The following is a 27,971-nucleotide window of genomic DNA, read 5'->3' as shown; positions in this document are numbered from 1 at the left end:
AAATGCCACCTCTCCTAGCTTTTGTAAGGGGTACTCATCACATCTGTGAGTATGTTACTTAGTAGTAAATGTGGGAGGGACCAGAGTGAGTGGCTGGAATAAGGGGCATACTTACTATGAAATGGGATGGGTTTATGGAGCAGTAAGGAGGGGTTTAGGGAGGGCCTTGCAACCACTGGCAATTAGGAAGCCCATTTTTATTCAAAAACTGCACTTCTGTGCTTATTATAGCCAAAAAAAGGGCCAAAGATAGAAGTAAATTACTCCAGATCAGATCAGATCTGGAGTAAGCCCAGCACCAACATGGCCAACCATTGGTACTGCAACACTCTCCCAAGAAAATACTAGCAGTAGGGGCTTAAATAAAGCCCCATAGGAAATAATGTTAATTTAATCACAATTAGTCGCAAATAATCAACAGAATTTATTGTTTAAAATAAAATATAAAAAGAAACCATATTCATTATTTAATCATAAAATATTTTACCTACCCCTTTAAAAAACATTTGAAGTAATGTAACATTAACGTTTTATTAAAATATAGTTACATTTCTTTTAACTAATTCTATAAATCGCTTTTAATAATTATGAATGCATAATAAAAAAATGTTTTTACTTTATATGGGGACTTTTTTGATTGAAACGTAACATGTTTTTAATTAAATTTAACATATTTAAATTAATCAAAGATTTAATTCTAATGTAAGTTTATAGTGCTGTATCATTTGTTTTTATTTTGTTGTACAATTAGAATAAATATACAACATTAAATTACATCAATATTCAAAATAAAATGAACATTTTCACCGGAAACAAGGTTGAGTAGTTGGGAAAGCTTAGTGCCTGTATAGGCAAGACCCTGGAATTTGTTCTACTTCCAGAATCAACAGAATGCTTCCCATTAAAACGACCTGTTTTATGGTTGTAGGACTCCCAGTCTCAAAAGAAATATTGTTCCACTTTTCCAAAGTGTATATTTGCAAAACAAGGTAAAAAAGAATGATTAAACAAGAGTGTATACCTTATCTTCAAAGAATCTTTTCCTCAGTTTGGCATCTCTGGGAGGTACAGTAAGTCGAAGCTTTTTATACCATTTTCGAACTACATATCCACGCCAACAGGCCTGAATTCTAAAAATGAAAAAATATAACCCCAAAAAAGATTAATTGTGGTCAAGTTTTTTTACTTTGTTAGGTCCCAATTTCATCCGGTTCTCTAATGACCACATAGAGAGTAATCCTTACCTTGTTGCACATTTAATCTTGAACAGGCGAGCACCGTCGTGTATCACTCTGGTCTGATACTGTGTTTTTCTACACATAGGACAACTCTTTTTGCCAGCGAATTGCTCGTATGCTTGCAGGCACGCCTGCAGAAAGAAAGCAGAGTTTACTTTAATGAAATAATAAACCTGGATTTTCCGGTCTAAAAAAATATGTATTTAATTCACAGTTTGTTTGCTGTTGCCACACTTTCTCTTAAATGGGTTGCACATGTAATGGTATCACAGTGATAATGACATTAACACATAATAATGTATTTTTCAACGCCAATTTGTCCCAAAATTATGGTCCGTAGGTGGTTTTTTGAGGCGCTTAATGTCAGAGGGACAGTAGATGTTTTCTTCACATTTGTGTAAATGTTGCAGAAGTGTCATTTTTAGTGCTGGCCACAGGCAGCGTTGAGTTTTATGTTGCCTAGTGTTACTAATTCTATATCTACAAATAGACAGGGGCAACTAGTCCCTCCCCCTCTCACAAAACGCCACTGGATGTTGGCTCTATCATTCTGCTGCCACCTATGGTGACAGCAATGCACGAGGGACTATTTTGCATCTAAAAGTGCAACCAATTATCACACCTTCAATGAATTATCTCGTATAAGCATGGTAGATAAAAAGGTATTCTTTTTTTTTTTCACTGCAGCTTTCTTTAATGCTTTTGCCAGGACTCGAGTGCGAGCCTGATCTTATCAATGACCACCAGGGACTTATTACAATAAGTGCCCCGGGGGCGCAACAGGCGTTTGTGCCCACTTTGAGCACCCCCGGGGCACTTTGGTATTATAGAGGGGGTGCAGACGGTTGCGCGTCCCCTTCTATACCGATAGCGCTGGCGCACAAAAAACGCAAGCGCTACCTTCAGAGGGTGTTCCCTCATTTGCATAAGAGTGAGGAAATTCCTATGACTCTCCGCCATTTAAAAGGTTGCACACTTTCAGTGGCGCCTCCTGACAGCAGCCCTCTACAGGGGGTAAAGAGGGTCCCTTGGACCCCCAGACATCCCCTTGCAGGCGTACAAAAAACGCAAGCGCTACCTTCAGAGGGTGTTCCCTCATTTGCATAGGGGCAAGGTAATTCCTATGACTCTGCGCCCTTTAAAAAGGTGGCACACTTTCAGTGCGCCTGCTGACAGCAGCCCTCTACAGGGGGTAAAGAGGGTCCCATGGACCCCAGACATCCCCTTGCAGGCAGGTGCAGTCGCTGACTGCACCCGCCTGCAAGAGGATCTCTATTTAGGGTGACCAACTGGCATAGGTGCAAATTCAGGACAGTGAGTGTAAAAATTCAGGACAAAGGGTCAAAATTCAGGACAAAAATTCAGGACAAAAGGTCAAAATTCAGGACAAAACTTCGGGACAAAAGGTAAGTTTTACAGACACGTCAGAGGTGGTTGCGCAATAGTATATAAGTAAGTAAATAGACAACCATCTAAGTACAAGTCAAAATAAGTTTATATTAGGTTGAGACAATCGTGCACTTCACGGTTTTTCAGTATGGCCGCCGCTTGCTACCCTAGACGAATCAAAATTCGCATCTCACTCCAGCAGATACATTAGTCACCAGACAATAGTGAACCACACCTGAATATATGTGAGGCCGCTTTTATTGTTGATTGAAAACTACTGGATATACAAGGAACTTTGCAGTGCCAGCCCCCAGTAACAAAACCGCTCCCCCCCTTTCTAGCCTCCCAGGGAAACACCCGATGCCCGGTCCGGCCAGTCCTGCCTTGCTGCCACCCTCCAATGGTGCCCCTCCTCTTCACTTAGACCGTTTCTCATGTGTATTTAATTTCTCTTATAGTGTTACTCATTCCAATTATGTAGGGCAGGGTGTCGGAGTGCATTACATCACACACATTATATAGAGACAATGATTCATATAAACGTGAAAGTCAACGTATAGGAAATGTTACTTAAGATAATGGGTGCTACAAGGTGTCATCATTCTTTTATCTATTATTCAGTCTTTCACCAAATATTCTGTCCTTCCATCTGTGTGCCCATTTATATCCAAACATATTAAACCATTTGCAAACCTATCCACCATATATCCTTGCGTCCATCATTTCACTCATCCATCCCTCCATCCACCCTTTCACTCATCCATCCATCCATTATTCATCTACCCACCCTTTCACCTCATCCATCCGTACAGTCATCCATCCACTCTTCCACCCATCCATCTATTCACTCATCCATCCAGCCATTCATTGAGTTACTCATCCATCCACCCAGTCACTTATTCTTCCACCCATTCACCCTTTCTGTCATTCATTCTCCCTTTTAGTCATTCATCCTCCCTTTCTCTCTCCATTCCCCTTTCACTTATCCATCATCCACCCATCCATCTACTCATCCATTCATTAATTCCATCCATTGATCCTATTACTCATCCATCCTTTCACTCAGCCATCCACCCATTCTCTCATACATCCACCCTTTCACTTCTTCACTCATCTATTCATCCGTTTGCCCATCTACCCCTTTCACTCATCCATCCATCCATTCACCCTTTCACATATCAATTCCATCCACCAATCATTTCACTCATCTATCCACCCATTCACTTGCGGGTCATCATCTAAGCATTCACTCATCCATCCTTTCATACACCCATCCACCCTTTTATCCATCCATCTACCCTTCCACCCATACATCCATCTATTTACCTTTTCCCTCATCCATCCATCCATCCATCCATCCATCTATCCATTCACCCTTTCATTCACCCATTCATCCTTTCACTAATCTATCCAGCCATTCACACATTCCTTCACTTATTTACTCACCCACCTTTTCACATTATGAGCTGAGCCTTTGTCTGCAGAGTTGCAGTCAGAAGAGGCCCATAAATAACTTCACCCTCGCTGTAGTTCCTAAAGCGTGGGGTGGTGGGGGAAAGTTCACTATGCCTCTGCACATAGGCAGACTGAAAACGTAGAAGTCATGAGTCATGCATGATGCACAGTGCCAGGATGTGAGGTGACTGTGACATGGTGTTGTTTCCAGGGCTTTAAGTGGTGTAAAAAAATGGGGGGGTCTTTTCAAAGGGGGTGTTCGATGTAATTAAGGGCGTGGTTTAAAACACCTAGGCTAAAAATCAGCGCTAGCATAGTGTTCCGCCCTACTGATATTATGTTGTTTAGGTCAATGCATCTAGATATATATACAATACAGCAAGTATCATTACACCAACAAAAACCAGGACTATTGGCTTTGTCAATGGTTGTTAGTTGTTTAAAATAAAAAAGCAGCAACCATGGCTTTGTTGTATATAATATTGAAAATACTTCAGTTAAAATGATAAGACAGTGAAAGAACGATAACCCGTTCTTTTTAACGTATTTTACAGGCTTCTTTATACAAACTGTTTTCTAAGGTTGCTAAAGTTGCAGCATAAGCGTTTTACCTTTTATTTGATAGGAATGCCCTGCTGTACACTGAGGCAGGAGGAGGCCGCCACATGCTACCAGCCCAGACTGACCCATTGTCATTCAGTATGTGGCAATCAGCCCTGTACAGAATGACAATGGGTGGGAGGGGCTGCTCTTGTGCTCAAGGAGGAGCGTGAGGCGCCCCATCAGGAAGGTGAGGCCTCTCACAGGGGAGCAGTGCTGCTCCCTGTGATGGCCAAAATTACGGACAAAAGGCGTCCGTAAAAGGGATCCTCATGGACAACAGACGTGAGATCTAAATTACGGACTGTCCGTGAAATTTACGGACGGTTGGTCACCCTATCTCTATTACCCTGTAAAAGTGCAGGCGGGTGCCGCCTGCTCAGTGAAAACACAAAGCAGCTGCTCCGTGTTTTCACATGAATGTGCTGCCCCCAGGCTAGCGCGAGTTCGTGGCTGCCCTGGGGGCAGCACACACATCATAATAGGGCGCATAGGGATTGCTTGCGCCGGGGGGCACCTTTTAAGAGGTGCGCCGGGCGCAAACAATCACAATGCATAATACGGCCCGATTCATTTTTTTTCTAGTTAATACAACAGGATGGATGTTTTGCGGTCGGCACTTTCTGACATATTATGAGACTATAGGATTTTGTAGAGCTTGTTTTGCAGCTTTTTTTTGCTAAAATGTTTGTAGTTAATTTACTTTTGGCTTCATTATATTTTTTAAACTCACAAACGCTTGTTTACTAATACTGCAGTTTATTTCCGACACATGCCCAGTGTATGGTCTTTATTGTTACTTTCAAACATTCTTTTACATGTCCGAGAGTGTCGTCAAAGGGCCCAACGTGCATTTGTGGTTGGTAAATCACCAGGGAATTTTGCGGACATGAATATGACATCCTGCCAAACGCCCAGGAAGATGTCATTCTCTTGCTAAGGAACTAGAAGTCGCAGCTCAAAAGCCAGTGACCATAGTGCTGCCTTCCTTTGCTCCCTGTGTAGGCCTCCCTTCTGTCTCGGTCCTCACAGCTCCATGGCCACTGGCACACAATCACGTGACCTAGTTAAATGATTCTATAATTGGCACTACTCTTAACCTCCCTTATTCACTTGGTGTTAAGTGTTGTAACTGCTTAATGGGACTCTTGGTATTGGGTTCACCGGTCTAGAACTCCAGCAAAACTTCCATTTGCAATAACCAAGAAAACCTACAGTCTTCCACTGCTTAACTGCATGGACTTTAGGCCTGTCCAGTCTTGAAACTGTGTATACACTCACTGCTCCAAATCTCATATAAAGCATGTACTCATTTTTCAACTTCAAAATTATATTACTCAATTAATAGTCCTCAAGACATATGTTAACATCCCATATTGTGATTAAATACACTCAACATACATCCAACTCTTGTACTTTAGCAACTAAACCACTCCAACTCAGCCTTTGCACTCCCCAATGGATTTTGGGCAGTGGGGCGCTTCTTCAGGCGAAGTTCATAAGTCTTTACATTCATCATGCCATGAGGGGCTTATGAGCATTTCCTATTTTCCAGTTTTTTGGGCGCTTAGTGCGGTTTGTCAACTGTCTTCAATATCTTAATCGCCAAACAGTCCCTAGCATGTGGTTTGCAACAGTTGTACTGTATTTGGTGCACTTCAACATTTTGGTAATCACTGTGGTGAGAGAAAACATACTTTGTGACCCCCTACAATTACCATATTTGATGCAGCAGGCTAGCAGTTTACTTTGATCTTAATCTACATTCGTATTAGCTTCACTTGAAGACAAAGGAGTTTCTCTACCCTGTGAAACTCCACGCTTTCCCAGACAAATGTAGATTCTCCACCATCTTTGATGGGAGGTGGTGTGTGCTAAAACTAGATCTTAGCCAACAGAGCAGGGGCAGACCCTTTAATCTAATCTATAGTACAGTCTATTAATTAAGGGCAGGGAACCAGAAGTTGATAAGGTTTACAAAGAATATCTGATTAAAGCATCTAGTTGAATATTCATTGAAAGGGTAGCATGCTGCATATACTTCATGAAATGTGTGCAGGGAGGTTTATGCAGATGAACAGATAACTGTCCATCAGTCCCATCAGTGTTGTGACATCATACAGTGCCTTTGACTCTACAACACGTGACATGACAGCATCTGTGTCTGCTGCTGCCTGTTTGAGCCTGTTAAGGGCGGAGAGGTCAAGGGCTGCTGCCTGTTTGAGCCTGTTCGAGACTGGTCAGGACTAGGGCCAGAAATGCTGCCCTTTTTCTCATTACGGATACCCAGCCCACACCATCCACATCCACAAACAGAGCAACACACCCACACCAAATGTACACCAAGCACAACACTATGCACAGAATAATGTACCAACCTGCACTACAAACCCAACCAAACCACATTTACACACCCTACTATCCCAATTACCACACACATCCACCATCACCTACAAACAGTACACAACTCTATCCTATACCACTAATCAATACACTCATCACTAACACAACACCAATCAACACCATACATAAATACATCCCATTAAGACACACTCTCCCTGCTGTAATTACACCTAACAGAACTTCCATCAGTTGTCCAACAAACACCCTCCTCTCCCTTCTACCATAATAACACTAACGCACAACACATACACTGCACACCACCACACTTTGTAACTCTTGCAACACATATATTTTCAATGTAATTATGGATCTACATATTTATCACTTTCTTCTAATTTAGCATTTCCAATGCACTACCCTATTTCTCAGCCTATACTTTGCTCAATGTATTTTCTAGCCCAACCTTCTGACTCATCTCAAACTTCTTCTACTACTCCTTCCAATGCACTACCCTATCTCTCATCCTATACATCTATCAATATATCCTCTACATCCACTCTATCATTTATCCCAAACCCCATACCACTACTATGATTGCCAAAATACCCCTTTCTAGACTCTCTCCTACTCTACCCCTCCTTGTACCATCTGACACCTCTTTTACTATACCGATCTCCTAAAACAAACCTTTCTAAACTCTTTCCTCTGAGTCCTCCCCTCCAAAATTCCTTTTTACTCATCCAAAAGCCTCCTCCTATTGCTAAGACCTAAAAAAAATCTTTCACTCTTTTATCCCTCCACTATCCTTTTCAATCGAAATTAACAGACTAACATGTTCACTTCTCAAATTCCATATTAAACTATACTAATATACTACCCAAATAACTGAATAACATATCCACTACTCAAATTACTTCCTTTTTTGTGTTTTTACTATACTAATTTTCAACAGTAATCCTTTATGGGTTCCGGAGTGGCGTGCTACTCACCAGAAAAGCGATTCAACACCCATCAGGGGTAACAAGTGCTTTATGAATGCAAATCTTTCTTCCCCTTTTATTCCTCCGCTATTCTTCTCACTCCAAGTAACTGACTAATATCCACCACTGAAATTACTTCATATTTCACCATAATAATTCATCACTAATCCTTTGTAGGCTTCCTGAATAGCGTGCATCAACAAGCGCTATATAAATACAAACCTTTGTCCTCCTCTATACTTCTGCTATCATTCCAAATCCAAATAACTGACTAACCTATCCACCACTTAAAATGTACTTATATGTTTCACTATACTAATTCAACACTAATCCTCTATGGCTCCCGGAGTAGGGGGCTACTTGCCGAAAAAGCGCTTTGACGCCTCGTCAGGGGTAGTACGCGCTATATAAATGCAATTACAATTACAATGCTGCTCTTAACCAGAAGTAGTACAAAAGAGGGTGGTGATGGACGGAGCATCTGTATCAATCAAACACTCACACCCAGTCAAAAGATCTGGGTTTAATCCATCACCGTTCTTTAGCCCACTCTGCCACCCCAGTTCAGACATGGCCATATGCAAATCAGTCTGACCCTGTGCCTCATTGATTCAGATGCTCCGTCCATCACCACCCCCTTTTGTACCACTTTTGGCCGCCATAAGTGTGGCAGGGTATGCTCAGACGTGAGTCCCTTGCTCACTTTGCCACTGGATTCAAGCAAGCCGGGCTGAAGACGGCTGGAATGCCAGAAACCGGTCCTCGGAAGCTTGTTTCCGGTCCAGGGAAGACATGGCTTGGCAGTTCGGGCTGCACTGTTCCCATGAGGCACAGGGTCAGACTGATTTGCATATAGCCATGTCTGAACTGGGGTGGCAGAGTGGGCTAAAGAACGGTGATGGATTAAACCCAGATCTTTTGACTGGGTGTGAGTGTTTGATTGATTCAGATGCTCCGTCCATCACCACCCCCTTTTGTACCGCTTTTGGCCGCCATAAGTGTGGCAGGGTATGCTCAGACGTGAGTCCCTTGCTCACTTTGCCACTGGATTCAAGCAACCCGGGCTGAAGACGGCTGGAATGCCAGAAACCGGTCCTCGGAAGCTTGTTTCCGTTCCAGGGCAGACATGGCTTGGCAGTTCGGGTTGCACTGTTCCCATGAGGCACAGGGTCAGACTGATTTGCATATAGCCATGTCTGAACTGGGGTGGTAGAATGGGCTAAAGAACGGTGATGGATTAAACCCAGATCTTTTGACTGGGTGTGAGTGTTTGATTGATTCAGATGCTCCGTCCATCACCACCCCCTTTTGTACCGCTTTTGGCCGCCATAAGTGTGGCAGGGTATGCTCAGACGGGAGTCCCTTGCTCACTTTGCCACTGGATTCAAGCAAGCCGGGCTGAAGACGGCTGGAATGCCAGAAACCGGTCCTCGGAAGCTTGTTTCCGATCCAGGGAAGACATGGCTTGGCAGTTCGGGCTGCACTGTTCCCATGAGGCACAGGGTCAGACTGATTTGCATATAGCCATGTCTGAACTAGGGTGGCAGAGTGGGCTAAAGAACGGTGATGGAATAAACCCAGATCTTTTGACTGGGTGTGAGTGTTTGATTGATTCAGATGCTCCGTCCATCACCACCCCCTTTTGTACCGCTTTTGGCCGCCATAAGTGTGGCAGGGTATGCTCAGACGTGAGTCCCTTGCTCACTTTGCCACTGGATTCAAGCAAGCCGGGCTGAAGACGGCTGGAATGCCAGAAACCGGTCCTCGGAAGCTTGTTTCCGGTCCAGGGAAGACATGGCTTGGCAGTTCGGGCTGCACTGTTCCCATGAGGCACAGGGTCAGACTGATTTGCATATAGCCATGTCTGAACTGGGGTGGCAGAGTGGGCTAAAGAACGGTGATGGATTAAACCCAGATCTTTTGACTGGGTGTGAGTGTTTGATTGATTCAGATGCTCCGTCCATCACCACCCCCTTTTGTACCGCTTAACCAGAAGTAAACAGGTCTTGATCCCTGATTCCACAGTGAGGTGCATACCCAGTATATGTAAGAAAATCTCTTGCAGCACGAATGCAATCTAAAGTACAGGTGCAAAGACGCACAGATGGAAGCCCCACTGGTGTAAATAGAGGTGCAGGATCCCGCTCGAGTCACCAGAAACGGATCAGTGTCTTAAGGTGCTCAATGCCACTGAAGAAAACTTGGGAATGTGGTGGTGTGATGGAAGGTGGAATAGAGGAGGCAGAATGAACGAAATAAGTTGTTGGCCCTACTTGGCTGACTGACCTAGAAGAAGCACATTACAGTTTTTTCGGCCTACATTGTGTACAGCATATTCACGAGGTTTCTATTAACTATATGAAGTGGACTACAACCAGGTTTGGTAGATTGAACGATAGCACTCAGAGTTAACAAATGTGCTTAAAGAAAAGTGTTTGTTGTAGTCCCCTTTTCTCGGGACATGTATGCGGTCAGGTGAATCAACCAATCTGACAGTGCAGCATAAAATTGTCATTCCATACTCTTATTTTACTTTCTTGGATATGATTAATGTGCTAGCCAATTTCTTTCAGTGTACTACACCATTTAGCTACACACGGCAAACGTTTTGAAAGGCTATCACAGCTAGTGAATTATTCCAAACATTCAAAAATAAAGTTAAGGTTAAAAAAAATTGCTTTCGCGTAATCCTGATGTAAGCAGTGGTTATTGCTGGGGTGTGCATCATGTATAGGGCTGTATATGTGAACGAGATGAAAAAAAGGAAAGTCAATTTGGGGAGGTGAAATCAGAGTGATATGGCATTGCCATGAATCTGTGAGCTGTTAAGAGACTGAACAGAAAGAGCAAAACAAATGAAGTGCTATTAATGTGGTAATGTCGTCCTGATGCTAGTAGTATATATTGTGTGGCACATAAACAGTCCCGTACCGCACAAATGCTTGCCACTTTTGTGAGGCAGCAGTTTTTAGCGTTGTTGATTTGTAACCGGGTACAACTAAGTTAATATACACCCTGGGGCCTGTCCTTCAGGTTTGTGCCAGGTGAGGTACATGTTTGTCAGAGGATTCGCAAGGCACTATAATTCTTTTCAGGTATGAATGCATGGCTGTGATTAGGTGGGACATTATCATGCGTTTGCATTAGGTCAGAGTACAAGATTTATTAGTCAAGAAAGGAAAAAATGCCAGCTAATGGTGCCTTCTTTGTCCTGTCTAATGTATGCCACCTTCCAGGAGCAGATGAGACTGAAAGTGATGTTGAAGGCACCAGCGACCAAAGATAAAGATCACCTAATATCATCCCATGGGCTTGCGAAATTCTACAAAAAAATGCCAGCAAGGAGAAATCCTTAAGACTTTTGATGAAAAAGAAGAGTGCTTAAAGAAGATAGTTGATTAGCGCCCACATTAGGGGAGTTTAATGTAAAATTTAGGATGGTATTGATCACAAATGCGAATGTGAGGGATTTACAATAGAGTAGGCCAAGACATAAATGGTAAATAAAAAAAAGTCATCATGGTGTTTGCTTCATGGCGCTTAAGAGATATGAAGTTAATCATTTGTGGTGGTGTGAGGAAGTCTATCCCGGTCCCCAAGACATACCTGTACTCCCATACAAGGGTTCGCGTTCTGACAACCGGAGGCAGGACGTGACCCGGAAACAAAACAAGGAACCCATCCACTTCCGGGAAATAACCCCTCCGTGTCATGTGGTTGAACTATGCACCAAGAGGCGGAGATAACCCCGGAAGAACTTTCGTGGAGAGAGTGTAAACCGGCAAGCCGGAGACAACCAAGAGAGAGCCGGAACCGTTGGAAGGAGATGGAGACAACTCGAGATGGACCGACATCCAGCGAACTCCAGAAGAGGGACCACAAGAGGAAGGTGAAGTGGAGGAACAATCCGAGAGGTGGAGCGAGGAATGGTGGTGTCCACCGGAGGATGCGGAACTGTGGTGCCAACTCTGGAGAGTTGCTGCGGAGCTGGTAAGTGCTAACGGGACGGGTGGGTAGCTGCTTAGGAAACAAGCACATTGGGAGGGGACGGGAAGGTGGGGAGCATGAAAGGAAAAGCACCTAGCACTGTTTTGTCTGTCCTCACTAGACACATCCTAAAAGCCCCCCCCCCCCTGATCCTCCCTATAAAGGCACGTAATGGGTATCCAAAGACGGGGTACCGGAAGTCACCGCCGTTAGGCAGTTATATTTAGTTGGTGCTCCCCACGAGCAGAGAGAAAGACCTGCAAACTACGGGGCTGATTACGATGGCGGACGGACTTGTGTCCGTCCGCCACCCCCGAGGCTGAGGGACCGTCCGCAAGGGCAGCGGCGTTCCCTCCATGCCAATTAGGATGTGACCGGCACCCTGGAGGTCACATCCTGTATCTTTAACATTGCGGTGGGTGCTACTTCAAGCAGCACCCGCCGCAATGTTAAAAATGCATGCATTGCATTTGCATGCACAAAGCGGCAGACACCGCGCGGTGCCTGCCGCTTTGTGCATGCACATGCAGGGGGGTACCATAGGTACCCCCATGTGCACCCCCACCCCCCCTTCACCCTGGGGGGCCCGCAAGGGCCCCCAGAAGCAAAGGTCCACATGCTTTTTCACGGCGGAAAAAACGCTGCGGAAAAGCATGTTTACACACGCTTCCTAACTTGGCTGGCGGTGTCTTGCAGACACCGCCACCAAATAGCGGTCTACACCCCGCGAATCAGCGGCGGACGGACCTGCCGTCTGCCGCTGATCCCACCGCCATCCTAATCTGGTGGGTGGTGTTGTCAGGGACTGCGGCGGTGAATCCGCATCCTCCGGGCCAGCAGTGGCTTCCACCGGCCCGGAGGATGCGGATTCACCGCCATCATAATCTACCCCTACGTTTGGTAAAAGCCCGGAAGAATCATTCCTCTATTATACTTTCTTTCTTTGGTTAAAATCCCCCACATTCCTTTCCCTGATGCACCAAACGGGAGAGGTGAAGGGTGTGTGTCTCTCCTACTAAGCCCATTTACTGACTGCTCCTCTTTCTTCATTTCCGAGCCTCTGGGAAAAACACCCATCCAGGAGATGGTCGGAAGAAGAAACAGGACCACTGGAAGGAAGAGGGAGAGCCGTGTTACACCAAGGAGTCCCTTATGGGTTGTGAACTTCAGAGACCAAATAAAATTACCACCATTAAGAAATACATCAAGCCTCCACGTCGTTTTATCCGGCCTGCCCTACCACAAGTGGATAGGGAGGCCTTGGAATACTCTTGGACTAATTGTCATTTTGAATGTCCCTTGTGGGACAGGTCAGTGATATAATGGATTGACTTAAAGCTGTTGGTCTTTTTTATGACTTAATTAAAAGAACGAAGCAGAATTCTGAAACATGAGCGATGAGTGTAAATATAGTAGGGCATGAAGTAAGTATCAAACAAGGCATTAATAAGTATACTTTTTTACTGGAGATCAAGGGGCACCTGTTCAGAACCCTCTTGAAATGGAAGGTACACAAGGCCTTCAAGAGACCATTCACTTACAGATCTGTTGAATTTTAATTTTTTGTGTGCAACTGGCAACAATTTATGGTTGGGGCGAAGCCTTCCTCAAGAGAAGCCCATGTGACATCAATTGACCACTAAGGATAGGATGGTTGCAGCTAAGGTTATGGGTTTTCCTAAGCAAGGTTCTGTGCATGCAAATACCCCTTTCCACCTCGGTGAATGGAAATTTAGAAAATTGAATGCAGTTTTATGAGATGTAATTTAGTAAGGCCGAAATTTAAGGGTTTGTTGGTAGTGATGCAAAATAGTTATGACAAAGATGAGCTCCCTGTCATTTGTACACCACTATGGTTAGGCAGTTTAACCACAACCTACTCCTGCTTAGTTTAGTAGCAAATATGATCTGCCCATGAAAGGACTGAACGCTGATGCCTTTATGTGGCATTGCAAGGACTATTGTTTTGGGACTGGAGCTCTGAAATGCAATGCAAAGATTGACGGCATTTAATCCATTGTTGAAAGTCTGTTCTGATGTCAGTAGAAAGCTGAGCTGTAAATTACTAGTTTTGGGCATAGCGTACAGCTGAATGTCCACATTTTCGAGATCATCAAGGCTATATGATTTTGAGCAGTTAAACTGAATGATGGGTTTATGGTGTGTGCTCTCAGATCTTTTACTGTACTATTTGTAATCCTTCAAGAGATGAAGGGGTTTCAGGCTAAGGGGTTTCACAGGTTTAAATTTTCTCAGATTAAGATTCTTGACTGCATTGCATTAGCTGTCTGAAAACAGAAAAAAAGTTACAATATTGGAGTGTGCAGCATGTAAGCGCATATTGGCGCATATTGATTACTTCACGTTATACTCGGCAAAGGTGGAATGAAGACCAGGCTACGAGCTCAGCGACTATCAATGAGTTAAGGTTATTGTATAATCAGCAACATTTATGAGACACGAAACATTAATGAATCCAATTTAAATACTTGTACAAGATTTACCTGACCCCTAAAACAATCAAAATTAATTTTAAATCAACAATTGGGAATGTTATCAGAAATGCAGTTGCCAAAGGAACATATTGAAAATGTTTGCATTTGACTGGAGAATGTCCAATAACAGCAAATTATTTAGGGTGGGGTCTAAGTGTGTGCACGAGTTGTGGACTTTATTAGTGTCAAGTTTGAATGCTCTATTACGCAGTGTGTATTAGGCAAGATCTTTGTGGAAAAGAATGAGAGCTATATCTAGCACTGTTATGGTCTAAACAGAACCTGAAGAGTGTTGCAATGGGCCATGGGAAGAGCTGAATGCGATATGGTTGAAAGTAAAATCTGGAAGGGGAAAGATGGAGGTGGACCAAGAGATGAGAAGCGTCTGGCAGCTACAGATCACATTTTCCTCGATTGGGGGGCATGGATGATTGGATATGGGTCTTCTGGTGACCATATTATACGACTCACTTGATTTAATGGGCTCATCCTCTAATTTAAATTCAAATGCACGATACAGTGGTTTCGGTGAAAGAGTAGGATGAATTTATGCTCTATTGTGTATCTAAAAATATTGAATACACGGTTTGAATGGATGCAATTCACAGCTTTCCAAACTGAGACATGTTAAAACCTAACGTTATCGTTTTGCTTTAGTATTTCACAGACTGCTGTATCAATGCAAACCACTTTTAAAGTGTAAAACCCCAATTCTTCACCAGCAGCTTTAACTACAAGTTAATAATGCTCAATTTCCCATATTGCACTTAAGATATTTTTCGAGAGCTTGATAATGGGGTCAGAGGCTAGTTCATAACAACTGGATGTGTCATTTCCTTCTTAATTCTTGCCAGCAAGACACTATTCTTTACTTTAAAATGTGCTAAAAGTCCTTCCTCCATTAGTATACTCTAACCCCTAGAAAAGGCTTTTATTAAAATTATGACAGAGGCTTATTGATACAAAATGGTTTTTATTCCTTGAAATGTTCTGTGCAGTGACAGGAATAGAATACGGACACCCTTTCCCACAATACATAATACCAGCTTCATTGCTATTCACAATGTGTTTGATTTGTAAAAACACACACAAGTGCAGGAACCCCAATTTTAGGTCTAGCTAAACAGCTTTTGATGTCCGGCACAACCGCATGTCATTGCTGCAGACTCCAACCAACACACTTTTTATTGCAGTAAAAGCACAGTGGTATAGGTCACATGTATTGTAGCATAACCATGGGAATCAGCCTACACCCCCAAGCCAGTACATATTTCATGTCCGTGGGCATCAGTGCAATTTGCATATACATGTCCCTCGTAGTCGGGGCCAGTAGAAATAGCAGTGCAATCAATGACAATTGTTTGAATTAAAGCTCCCCCAGGAACGTCCCCCCCTCCAACACCCATTAACTGTCCCAACTATAGTCTCTCCCACCCTTCTCCTCTCTTCAACCTTCCCTCCCCCCTCCCCCTAGGCGTGTCGTGATGCAGCCCCCATCGGGTTGGGAAAGGGTTGACTGCCGCATTCCTGCCTCGCCAATGGGTTAGCGGATATTATGTGGTAAGAGATGGCTCTATGCTCAGGATATAGCATCTACGTGCAATCAATTAGTGCTAGACAACATACTTCCACCTTGGTCTGCTATGGTGGGTGCATCCCAAGGCTATGTGCAGGGGACCCTCCATCCCCATCTTCGGGTAGTGTGAGTTCTATAACCAATCTTTCCCAAGCCCTTGCCCTCTCTAATGCCAGTTCATTTCCTGTTCTATGTGCCATTTGCAGTCTGACCTCCCCATCGTAACGGGCCCACTTACTGAATTCTTGCTTCCATTTATCTATATTGGGGCCTTTGTTTGCCTTCCACTGAGAGATTATGGTTCTTTTAGCTAAGAGGAATCCCAGATCAATAAATTTACTAGTGATTTTGTTTTTTGAGGTGTGGGGAAACCAGTGGAGGATACAGTGCGCCAAAGTGGGTTGTATGTCCCTCTCTGTAACCTCCCTCAACAGTGCTGATACCCCTTGCCAATAGGAATCTAGCGCCGGGCACGCCCACAGCATGTGTTTAAAGTCGGCGTCCCTCTGCGCACATCTTGGACAGGCCGTAGACTGGGCTAGCAAGTATTTATGCAACCGGGCCGGTGTCAGGTATGCCCTATGTAGGATGTGAAAATGCACCAGCTGGAATCTCGCATTACGCGTACTCCTCCAGGCTCCCTCCACTATCCCATCCAATGCCGGATCTGGTATCTCCATTCCTATGTCCGCCTCCCATTTTGCCTTCAACGTTGCCATTGGTGATAAAGCCTCGTGAGTCATGCGCCTATATAAACATGAGACCGCCTTGATTTTACCCGTAGCAACCACAACGTATTGGCAGCCCATAGACTGCAGAGTCCAACCAACATACAAAAAACATACAGGTGCATATACATACAGGAAGGGACCTTTGGTCTGAACTCTTCAGGCACTGGCTCACTGGGTTGCCTTTCAGGTTTTGGTCATGATGTTTGACTAATGTATATAGATATCTGCAGTTCTCGAATTAGTGATAGAGAAAAGTGGATTTTTTTGTTGGTACTAGTATTTATTTTTCTTGGTACAAGCAGTTGTGTATATATTATTTTCATAACAAGAATGAGTGATTGCTGCTCAAATCCTTCTACTGCAGCTCTTGGCTTTCTCATTTATTTCCAGCATAGCTCTTCTTCACACCTGGAGTCTAATACTTTCACAAATTAAAAGGCTTCAACAGAATCAAATGGGAGGAGTAGTTTCAACAGCAGACTTCTTGGAATAGTGGCTAATTTAGTGAGCTGGATACCTTTGCATGGCTAAAGAGGTGTACTGAACTATTCTGGGGCTGTGTCAGGTGATTGTAATTTAAACTAGCTCAAAGTCATGAGTCTGGACAGAAAAGCTTAGCTATACCTTTATATTGCTATTTCGTGAGAGGCAGAAATGCTTCTCAATCGGAGCCTCTTTTAACATGCTGCACGATTTCAAATATTCTACGTCGAATGTTTGATTCTTGCTTTGGGGTTTACATCCGTGAATGCACAGATCACGTTGGCTTTTAATATAATAATAAGTAGCCATTCATCTTGCTCCCAGATCAGTTAACCTTTCAATCTTGGACTTTTCAATAGTTATGTAGCTAACACATCGTGAGGGGGCTTAGAAGGATCCATTGTCTCGTGAATATCAAACAAGAGTTGCTTGGGCGCACTAAACTAATTGTACTTGCCATAGTATTAACCTTATTCAGAATTTTCAAACTAGTAGTTTTAAATGACTTGTTTATGAGCACTTATTCACTACCGGAATCTTACATTTGCCCAATGGATTATTTTAGGGGTTTCTTTCATAGTTCTCAGTGAACCAATTAAAACACTACAGGAAGCATTGTTGTGCGCTCTGTGACATGAAGCGATCGGTCTCTCCTGGCACCAATTCCATAACATAGAATCTTAGCTGAGTGTTATGAGCTTTCATCTCGGCTGCCAAAGGGACTGGTTGTCTGTTAGTTCGAGTACCACCCTTGAAGTCACTGGACTAGCTTTTTATGGGCCGGATGCTGCGCAAACAGTTTGAATGTGTGCTCGTAAAGCACTTGGCTTTAAATTACTTACTTTTTTTAAGTGTCTCAAATCATTATTTGTTTTGGCCAACTCCATGATCTGATTACATTACTTTAGTATGGAGATTTTGCATATTTTACGTAGGATGTCATCTAATTTAAAATTTCCTAACTTTTAGCTACAACCTTGTTAATGCCAACTGTGAAACTGAGCTTCTTTACTGAGAAGTCGTCTAACATGCAGCACAATTCATCCCACATCTGACTGAATGCTGCAGCCCGTTTAATTTTTAAGTTTCGACTAAAGACAGCGTTAGCTGGCTATTGGCCAGGCCTGTTGTTTCCAATATGCATAGTGAGCTTTGTGCCATCCTCTTGCTCATGAGAGGATGCTGTTCCAGTCTATCTCAGTTGTCTTCTCTTGATTTGACGCCGTTTGTCCCTCTTTTTTTCACCAGCCCAGGAATGTTTCAGTATCACAGTGTTTCGATTGCTAATCTGTATCCTTCCACTGTTTATGTTTCTTGCATTCAGGGAGGTACTATTTTCTTTCCCTTTAAGCACTCCAGACAGTGCATGTGTTTTCTTGCTCTCTGGCCCATGTCCTGCCTGCCCCGGCCCCTGGTTACTTTCTTCCGTCACCACCGGGCTTGGTTGTTGCTTCCACTGCCCCTCCCCACCCACTTGTTTTAAAAATATGCCCTGTCCCCAACCCCTCCACTGCAGTCATCTTTGAATGGGTTTATTCTTATATTTTAAATAGGGCTCCTGGTTTTATGGAATGTATTCTTTAAGACATATCCATCAGTTATTAGCCATATTTATGTTTTTGTCTTTATTTGTATTTATCCGAATTTAATTTGATTTGTCTAAAAATGTAATCTATAACTAGTATTTTTCCACATTAATTTGACCAATCAATTAGATCAGCTAAATGAAAGTTACAATTGGATTCTTCGTGAATTTTAGTGTAAAAGAAGCGATGCATAATGCATCATTCATATGCAATACACTCATATGACTAACATTTTGGTGCAATGCACATCAGCAACTACTTAATGCTTTATTAGGAAACCATGTTTATTTTGTAATGTACTCTCCATATCAGTCCACATAGCTATTTGCCTAGCAGTCATTACTGGCACAAGATAAACTGGGAGGCTTCATTTTAAATTATTTTAAACATGGCTGTTATGGATGTGCATGCATCCACAATGGTCATCTGTGAATGGGTTTGTTCAAGTATTACAAATGCATTCAGAGTTGGCCACCAATGATGTGCATGCATCCATGGCAGCCATCATTGAATGTGTTTTAATGTTTTAACAAACCCATTCAAAGATGGCCACCGCAGATGCCTCATGAATATATAATAGGGGTTGCTCAACACCATTCACATTTGCACACCTGACAAAGTAATGTTTTATTCTGAACTTTCAATGCAATAATTCTAACTTATTCACAGGCTGGGGGATGCTGAGGGCATGTCTGGTTTCTTTGTGTTGCTTTTCAGGCCCACTTGCTACACACAGATGATGAGGCAAGACATTTTTTCCTGAATATGCTGGTGTGTGTGAAAGCGCGAGGCTAGTTCATCCACACAGGCAAGGTTCTCTCCTGTAGAGAATATGGTTAATCTGATGCTGCTGGCTTAGTCTTCTGCTGTGTGTCGCATGACCCAGTTGGAGGCTAGGTTGAAGAGCAACGCGGACTACATGCATCCCTGTCTCACATGATCTTGATTTTGAAACTATACTCACTATCTCACACCTTGCAGGTAAAATTATCATGGAAGCTCTCAATGAGGGGAACTATCTGCTGCATTATACCATAGGCTCACATTATATGCCATCGGCTGTCTTGGTGAGTGCTGTCAAAGGCTTTCTCAAAATTAATTAATTTGATAACAGTTGCCTCTGCCACTCTGTACACTGCTCAATGATACGATACTGTTTAAAGATCTGATCAACACACCATCTGCTCTTGCAGACCTCAGCCTGATCTTTACTTAACTGCTTATCCATGGCATCAGAAATGTGCTGTATTCAAGTCTCCCATCACAATCTTTAGGTTGTGGTTTGGCACGCCTTCAAGCTCAGCTTGCATCTGTTAGCAGAATATGTCCTTGACTATTTCCATGGTGTCCTTTGTGGGAACATAGCACTGGATAATGGTGGTGTGGATATGTCTGCCTTTTCACCAGGGTGTCATAAGTCTGCTGTTGACTGGCTTCCACTCAATTAGGCATTCCTCTGTCCCCTTGCTCAGTATTACAGCTACTTCTTCGTAATGTTGGTCATTGTCCATTCCAAAGTACAGTACACTCTCTCTTGTGGTGGTTTTCATTCTGTCATACCCGGTCCACATACGTTTGCTGATCTCCCAGGATGTGTAGGTAGTAGTGCTTTCCTGTGTCATACGTAGTCCGTACAGGCCAGAATCATATTCTGGCCTTACACTTGGCACTCAGAACTTCTGTCATCCTGTCAATAGTTTCCTTGCAGCTTTCACTACTATTAAACATGCATGTTTCATGCAGAGACTCTAAAAGTCCATTATGGCCTGAAGATTTAGTGGTTCTTGCTGCTATATTTGTAGCAAATGCCTTTTATGGGACAAGGTTGTTAGCCTTGTTCCCAACCCCCAGATTGGAGAACAAGTGGATCGCCCTTCATCTGGTCTCTATCCTTTAACCCTGCAACAATCAAGGTGGATGGAGAGTGTGGTAAATAAATAAATAATACCCTATTTTTGACTAGACTTATAGCATAACAGATAGCTCAATAAATAAGAGTCAAGATTCGAGGTAGTAGGAGTTTCTGCAGGTTTATTACAGCATAAGGACAGGATCAGGACAACCTGCATAGGGTGACCCAGCAGCTGCTGGGGCTAGGTCTGGGATGAGCGCGCTAACATTTAATAACATAACATTGATTTATATACATAGCGCAAACACATAGCATTACATTGCAATAGGCGTAACAGTGGGTGGAGTAGAAGGCGTGACGCGTAGCAGTCGCGAAAGATAACAGTAATAAGAGGTGTAACTGGGAGTTTACTTAGACATGTGATGTAGAACGTAACAGAATATGTCATGAATGGGCGGACACATAGGAGGGGGCTACCTAAGGAGCCGGGACCTCTAACCTAATGGTGCGCGAAAACTGGCAATGACGTGTTACTAGGAGAAGCTGGGGGCTACGAACTCTGGGCTAGGAGCAGAGACTAAAGTCTGGAGGGTCGGAGCGACATGTACTTAAACCCTATCTGGTATCTAATGTTTAGGGAACATGTTGATATAAACTAGAAGTCATGAGGGGAAAAGCTAACTTGATTCTAAGACTGGACCATGCATTATTCTACATGTAGTGCGTGAAGAATATTAAATGACCATTAAATACAGTATTTCTCTAACGTGGAGACGAGAAGGCTAGACAATGACGGAAATTATTGATGCAGTTCAGTAACTTAGGAATGCAGAGGAGGAGGACTGAACTGATAGCTGGAACTATAACATACTTTTGGCAGACTTAGAGGCAGAGCCGGGCTGCACCGGGCACTGCGAGGCAGGAAGTAAGTGAAAGGTCGAGGATACAGGTGGGGGCTGTATCGCTCCTCAGCGAGGCTTTCAGGAGACAGGAGCTGAATCTGTGGTCCGGGCCCTTTTTGAGGCCTAGAAACGGGGATTTTATAATTGAATAACGTGCACACTGAGAAACGTGGCAACATTACTTACATAGGCCTGATATTCGTAGTATTCACGAGGACTGGAAACTAACATATTAGAGGTGGACACAACTGTAATTGCGTCTTTAATCAGAATGGGGAATAACATACGCATATTGGTCATGCATACATAACATATGATGGATGGGGCGTAGGGACACAGAACATGGCAAAATTTACTTTTCCACATTCCCTCCTTGTCACTACGTTTCCATCAGGAAACATCAATATTCATGATACCATCTATCACTTCATACAGTACCATTTGCTCGTCTCGAATTGTCTTGGAACGGGATTTAGAACGGGGCTTGGGACTAGGAATACAAGAGGTAGCACACATGCTGCAAATCGCAGGGCCACATTGTATACAGAGGCAGCAGCTAAATATGATCGCTACTGCAATACCTAGAAAGGACAGGACTTTCCATCCCCAGGCGGAAATTATATTCCAGAACCAACCGGACCATGTCCAGGTGCCTGGATCTTGATGTAACAGATGGGCAATTTTATGGAGTCTGGTTATAGCTGAATAAACAGACGGCGCGTTATTTGGAATGAAAATGCAACAACTGGATCCGAGAATTCTACAGGCCCCGCCCCTATCGGCCAGTATGACGTCAAGGACGAGACGATTCTGTAAAACGACAATTCTCATAAAGGATTGCTCTTCAGTTAAGTTACCTAGAGCAGAGGCAGTCTCATCTACTACAGCTTCAAGGGTTCTTGTTAACCTACGAATGAGCTTACTATTTACAACTGTACCTAAATAAGGGAAAACACCTTTATCTATATCAATGAATTGCTCTGCGGCAGTTTCAGTATAATCGACAATCGGGAGATTTCTCTTGTGTCTAGTGTGTACTAAGAAAGAATTCCTATGATAATCAGGTGGGGCTAGAAAAACAGGTGGCAGTAGGAAAGCAATGTAACAGGTTCCCTCCCAATCGAGGGGCAGACGGACATATGCAGTTTGACCACAAACAAAATAAGAATGACGTGAAGCTATAAAAATAGATTTCCCACTGTCACTATACTGGATAACAGTAGTACATTCACTATGACCTATATGTACAGAACCATAACTACGGACACATAATTCGCCTTTGACTGGTAGTACTGAAATAGCGGGTGAATCTGGAGTAGTATCAGACTGAACATTCAGAACCATGAAATTCGACGAATAATTTCCTAAATTATATACTTCATTTTCTAGATCTAAACCTGTTCTATGGGGGAAACCTTGCTTGTCTGGGAAACATGTACTATTAAGAAAAGACATATCTGTTGAGGATGACGTTAGCGTGGACCATGCTCCACACGAACCATTGTGTGAGAATGGATAAGGAAAAAGTGGCAGAACTCCCTTCGGTGTCTGGAAAGGGGGGAGTCGACCACACACCCAACAATTAGTGGCATTGCTGGTCTGGTGTGAATAATGTAACATACGGATGAATGTGTTATTACGCATAGCGAGGCGGTATGCATATTCGTGAGGAGGCAGATCACTAAACGTGTGCTCTACTGTAGCATGAGCAGACATATTTACATGAGGAACTGGAAAACACAGATAGAAAGCATAGCTGGTGCAGGAAATCATTATGCTGAGAAATAATATGAAACTCAGAAAAACGATACATTGAAGTGAACTTCGACTGACTCTCTCACTATGGGGGTCTATTTTATACATGTCAGAAACAGTCTAACCGTTTCACCTAGGGGAGGACTTATACAATCAAACTGGCTGACTTATTAGACCTGAGCTTTAACTTATACTCCTGTTGCGGAGTTTTCTCTAACAAGGGAGGGGTTGTAATAAAGTCTGGTGCGGGACAGTCCTTCAAAACAATGTTCTGGAAATCCTTCGAATCCTGGGAAATGTTCTTGGCAATGTCTGGTTTCGATCCTTTGAAAAGTTTTACATGAGAAAGGTGGACCCACCCCTTCCTGCCTTCCAACTTGACGGCAGTTCGGGTGGTCAAGAGGACCTGACGTGGCTCCTTCCAACGTGGTTCCAGCGGACTTGATCTGTCAAAATTTCTGATCATCACCAAGGAACCTGGAACGATCTCGTGCGGTGCCACCTCGGTATTGTCTGGAAATGCGGCGGCAACCTGTGAACGACATGAGTTGAGGGCAGACATCAAGGAAGCTAGGTAATCTGTCAGCATATTACATGAAACATCGGTAATACTTCGGGGTCTAGGAGTACCCCACATATTAGGGGGGCGGCCGAAAACGACCTCATACGGGGACAGACCTGATCTGGAATGTGCGACCATACGCATGTAAAACAGAGCGACTGGCAAAGCTACTAGCCAGTCTACACCTTTGTCCTTACAGACTTTTGCTATACGGATTTTCAGAGTCTGATTATGTCTCTCTACGAGACCGGCTGCTTCAGGATGGCGTACACAATGGAACTTCCACTGGTACCCTAACAACAGGGAAACATGTTTCATGAGTTCGGATGAGAATGGCTGGCCGTTATCAGAATATACGACTCTAGGGAGTCCGTATCTAGGGAAAAATTCACGAACCAACTGCTTAGCAGTGGTCGCGGCTGTGTAATCTGGGACTGGATATGCTTCTGTCCACCTGGACAAAGCGCATACAACTACAAGAACATACTTGAAACCTCGACATCGCTCCATTTGAATATAATCCATCTGGAGGACCTCAAAAGGGTGGTCAGGGGGCTGGAAACCACCTTGTTCCACCGGGACACTTTTACCTGGATTAAACTGACAACATATCATACAGGTACGGACTTTCTGCTTGGCTGCAGCTCGTAAATGCTTGTTGAACCAAATGTTCTGGATACTGTCTAACATAGCTTTTTCTCCTAAATGTGCTGGACTATGTGCGGTGTTGATAATGACTTGAACCATAGAATCGGGGAGAAACCATGTGGCTCTACCCTTCGTTAACCATCCTTGATCTGTCTGGACCCCTCCTTGTACAGACCATTTCTTGATTTCATCGGGAGTAGCATGTGACTGGATATCTATGACATCTTGTGTAGGGTCCTTAACTGTCATGCATGTAGTCAGATCTGGAGTATGTGTCATATTAACTGGGATGTCTGGAGTCTGTGCTGTAAGCTTGGCTGTGCGGTCTGCTAGATCATTACCTTGGGAAATAATGTCAGTAACTTTCGTATGTGCTTTGCATTTCATGATAGCAATAGATGTCGGTAAATGTATGGCATCTAACAGAGCTTGAATAAGGAGACCATGCTGAATCTTGGTTCCATGAGAAGTCATAAAACCTCTCTCCTGCCAGAGCACTCCGAAGTCGTGTACAACTCCGAATGCGTAACGTGAATCTGTGTAAACATTAACCTTCAGGTTCTTGGCGTGTATACAGGCTTGTGTCAGAGCGACTAGCTCTGCTGCTTGAGCGGACAGGGTATCAATACGGTGTGTTTCAATAACTTCAGTGTCAGTAGTCACTGCATATGCGGCGACTAGTTCTCCTGTACTAGTTCTCATACATGAACCGTCCACATAAAGTGTCAGGTCAGGATCTGGTAACGGAATGTCTGTCAGGTCTTGTCTTGGCTTTGTCGTAATGTTAACTACTTCCACACAATCATGTGTGTCTGGATTTGAACTAACTGATGGTAACAGTGTAGCAGGATTCAGGACGTTGCAGCGTCTAATTTCTATGTGTGGCTGGAACAGTGTCAATTCATAACCTGTTAAACGTGCAATTGTCAAGTGCTGAGTTTGTGTTCGGTTTAAAAGAACTTCTACTGAATGTGGGACTTGTACTGTCAGGGAATGTCCTAGAACTATGGAATCACTTTGTCTGATAGCTAGTGCTGTGGCTGCAACTGACTTGAGGCACGCAGGCAACGCCTGGGCGACTGGATCTAATGTGCTCGAAAAATAAGCACAGGGCTTGTATTGACCTGCTTGATCTTGTGTGAGGACAGATAATGCTGTACCTTCGCGTTCAGTAACGAAAAGTGTAAAAGGCTTACTGTAGTTCGGTGTAGCTAGAACTGGAGCTTGGCATAGGGCTTTCTTTAACTCGTTGAAACTAAGTGTATGGTCAGATGTCCAAGGGAGGACAGTCGATACGGCTGCCTCCTGTGTCGTTAACTGTATCAGTGGCTTGGCTAGAAATGCATACTGGGGAATCCATTGTCTACAATAAGAAGTAAGGCCGATGAAGGCACGTACCTCCTTCTGGGTTCTGGGCTGGGGAAGACTCGCTATTAACTGGATACGGTCGGGCAAAATTCACGAACCAACTGCTTAGCAGTGGTCGCGGCTGTGTAATCTGGGACTGGATATGCTTCTGTCCACCTGGACAAAGCGCATACAACTACAAGAACATACTTGAAACCTCGACATCGCTCCATTTGAATATAATCCATCTGGAGGACCTCAAAAGGGTGGTCAGGGGGCTGGAAACCACCTTGTTCCACCGGGACACTTTTACCTGGATTAAACTGACAACATATCATACAGGTACGGACTTTCTGCTTGGCTGCAGCTCGTAAATGCTTGTTGAACCAAATGTTCTGGATACTGTCTAACATAGCTTTTTCTCCTAAATGTGCTGGACTATGTGCGGTGTTGATAATGACTTGAACCATACAATCGGGGAGAAACCATGTGGCTCTACCCTTCGTTAACCATCCTTGATCTGTCTGGACCCCTCCTTGTACAGACCATTTCTTGATTTCATCGGGAGTAGCATGTGACTGGATATCTATGACATCTTGTGTAGGGTCCTTAACTGTCATGCATGTAGTCAGATCTGGAGTATGTGTCATATTAACTGGGATGTCTGGAGTCTGTGCTGTAAGCTTGGCTGTGCGGTCTGCTAGATCATTACCTTGGGAAATAATGTCAGTAACTTTCGTATGTGCTTTGCATTTCATGATAGCAATAGATGTCGGTAAATGTATGGCATCTAACAGAGCTTGAATAAGGAGACCATGCTGAATCTTGGTTCCATGAGAAGTCATAAAACCTCTCTCCTGCCAGAGCACTCCGAAGTCGTGTACAACTCCGAATGCGTAACGTGAATCTGTGTAAACATTAACCTTCAGGTTCTTGGCGTGTATACAGGCTTGTGTCAGAGCGACTAGCTCTGCTGCTTGAGCGGACAGGGTATCAATACGGTGTGTTTCAATAACTTCAGTGTCAGTAGTCACTGCATATGCGGCGACTAGTTCTCCTGTACTAGTTCTCATACATGAACCGTCCACATAAAGTGTCAGGTCAGGATCTGGTAACGGAATGTCTGTCAGGTCTTGTCTTGGCTTTGTCGTAATGTTAACTACTTCCACACAATCATGTGTGTCTGGATTTGAACTAACTGATGGTAACAGTGTAGCAGGATTCAGGACGTTGCAGCGTCTAATTTCTATGTGTGGCTGGAACAGTGTCAATTCATAACCTGTTAAACGTGCAATTGTCAAGTGCTGAGTTTGTGTTCGGTTTAAAAGAACTTCTACTGAATGTGGGACTTGTACTGTCAGGGAATGTCCTAGAACTATGGAATCACTTTGTCTGATAGCTAGTGCTGTGGCTGCAACTGACTTGAGGCACGCAGGCAACGCCTGGGCGACTGGATCTAATGTGCTCGAAAAATAAGCACAGGGCTTGTATTGACCTGCTTGATCTTGTGTGAGGACAGATAATGCTGTACCTTCGCGTTCAGTAACGAAAAGTGTAAAAGGCTTACTGTAGTTCGGTGTAGCTAGAACTGGAGCTTGGCATAGGGCTTTCTTTAACTCGTTGAAACTAAGTGTATGGTCAGATGTCCAAGGGAGGACAGTCGATACGGCTGCCTCCTGTGTCGTTAACTGTATCAGTGGCTTGGCTAGAAATGCATACTGGGGAATCCATTGTCTACAATAAGAAGTAAGGCCGATGAAGGCACGTACCTCCTTCTGGGTTCTGGGCTGGGGAAGACTCGCTATTAACTGGATACGGTCGGGTGTCAACTGCCTACCCCTCTTGGACAGCAAGTGTCCTAAGTATACCACTTGCTGGACACAGAATTGAAGCTTCGAAGGTGACACCTTGTGCCCCATCTCGGCTAGAAAATACAGAACTGTAAGTGATGCTCGCTCGCAGTCACGTTCAGAACGGGCTGTGATCAGTAGATCATCGACATACTGGAGCAGGGCAGTGTCAGTTGGCATGTGAATGTTGTC

General features: G+C 43.7%; 1 protein-coding gene across 2 annotated transcripts in view; it reads right to left on the bottom strand.

Annotated features, from left to right (window-relative positions):
- RNF32 (ring finger protein 32) overlaps positions 1 to 27,971 on the bottom strand; it is a 359,225-nt gene that overhangs the window by 170,564 nt on the left and 160,690 nt on the right. For both annotated transcript variants that reach the window (XM_078664354.1, XM_078664353.1), the window contains exons 6-7: positions 1,245 to 1,369; positions 1,022 to 1,130 (exon numbers count right to left, since the gene is read on the bottom strand). In XM_078664354.1, the coding sequence (XP_078520480.1) occupies positions 1,022 to 1,130; positions 1,245 to 1,369 (234 nt within the window). The remainder of the gene's footprint in view (positions 1 to 1,021; positions 1,131 to 1,244; positions 1,370 to 27,971) is intronic.

The sequence above is a fragment of the Lissotriton helveticus genome, chromosome 10 (genome assembly GCF_964261635.1).
Source record: "Lissotriton helveticus chromosome 10, aLisHel1.1, whole genome shotgun sequence".
Classification (NCBI taxonomy): domain Eukaryota; kingdom Metazoa; phylum Chordata; class Amphibia; order Caudata; family Salamandridae; genus Lissotriton; species Lissotriton helveticus.
The sequence above is the reverse complement of the archived record's forward strand: the minus strand, read 5'-3'. Positions and strand labels throughout refer to the sequence as shown.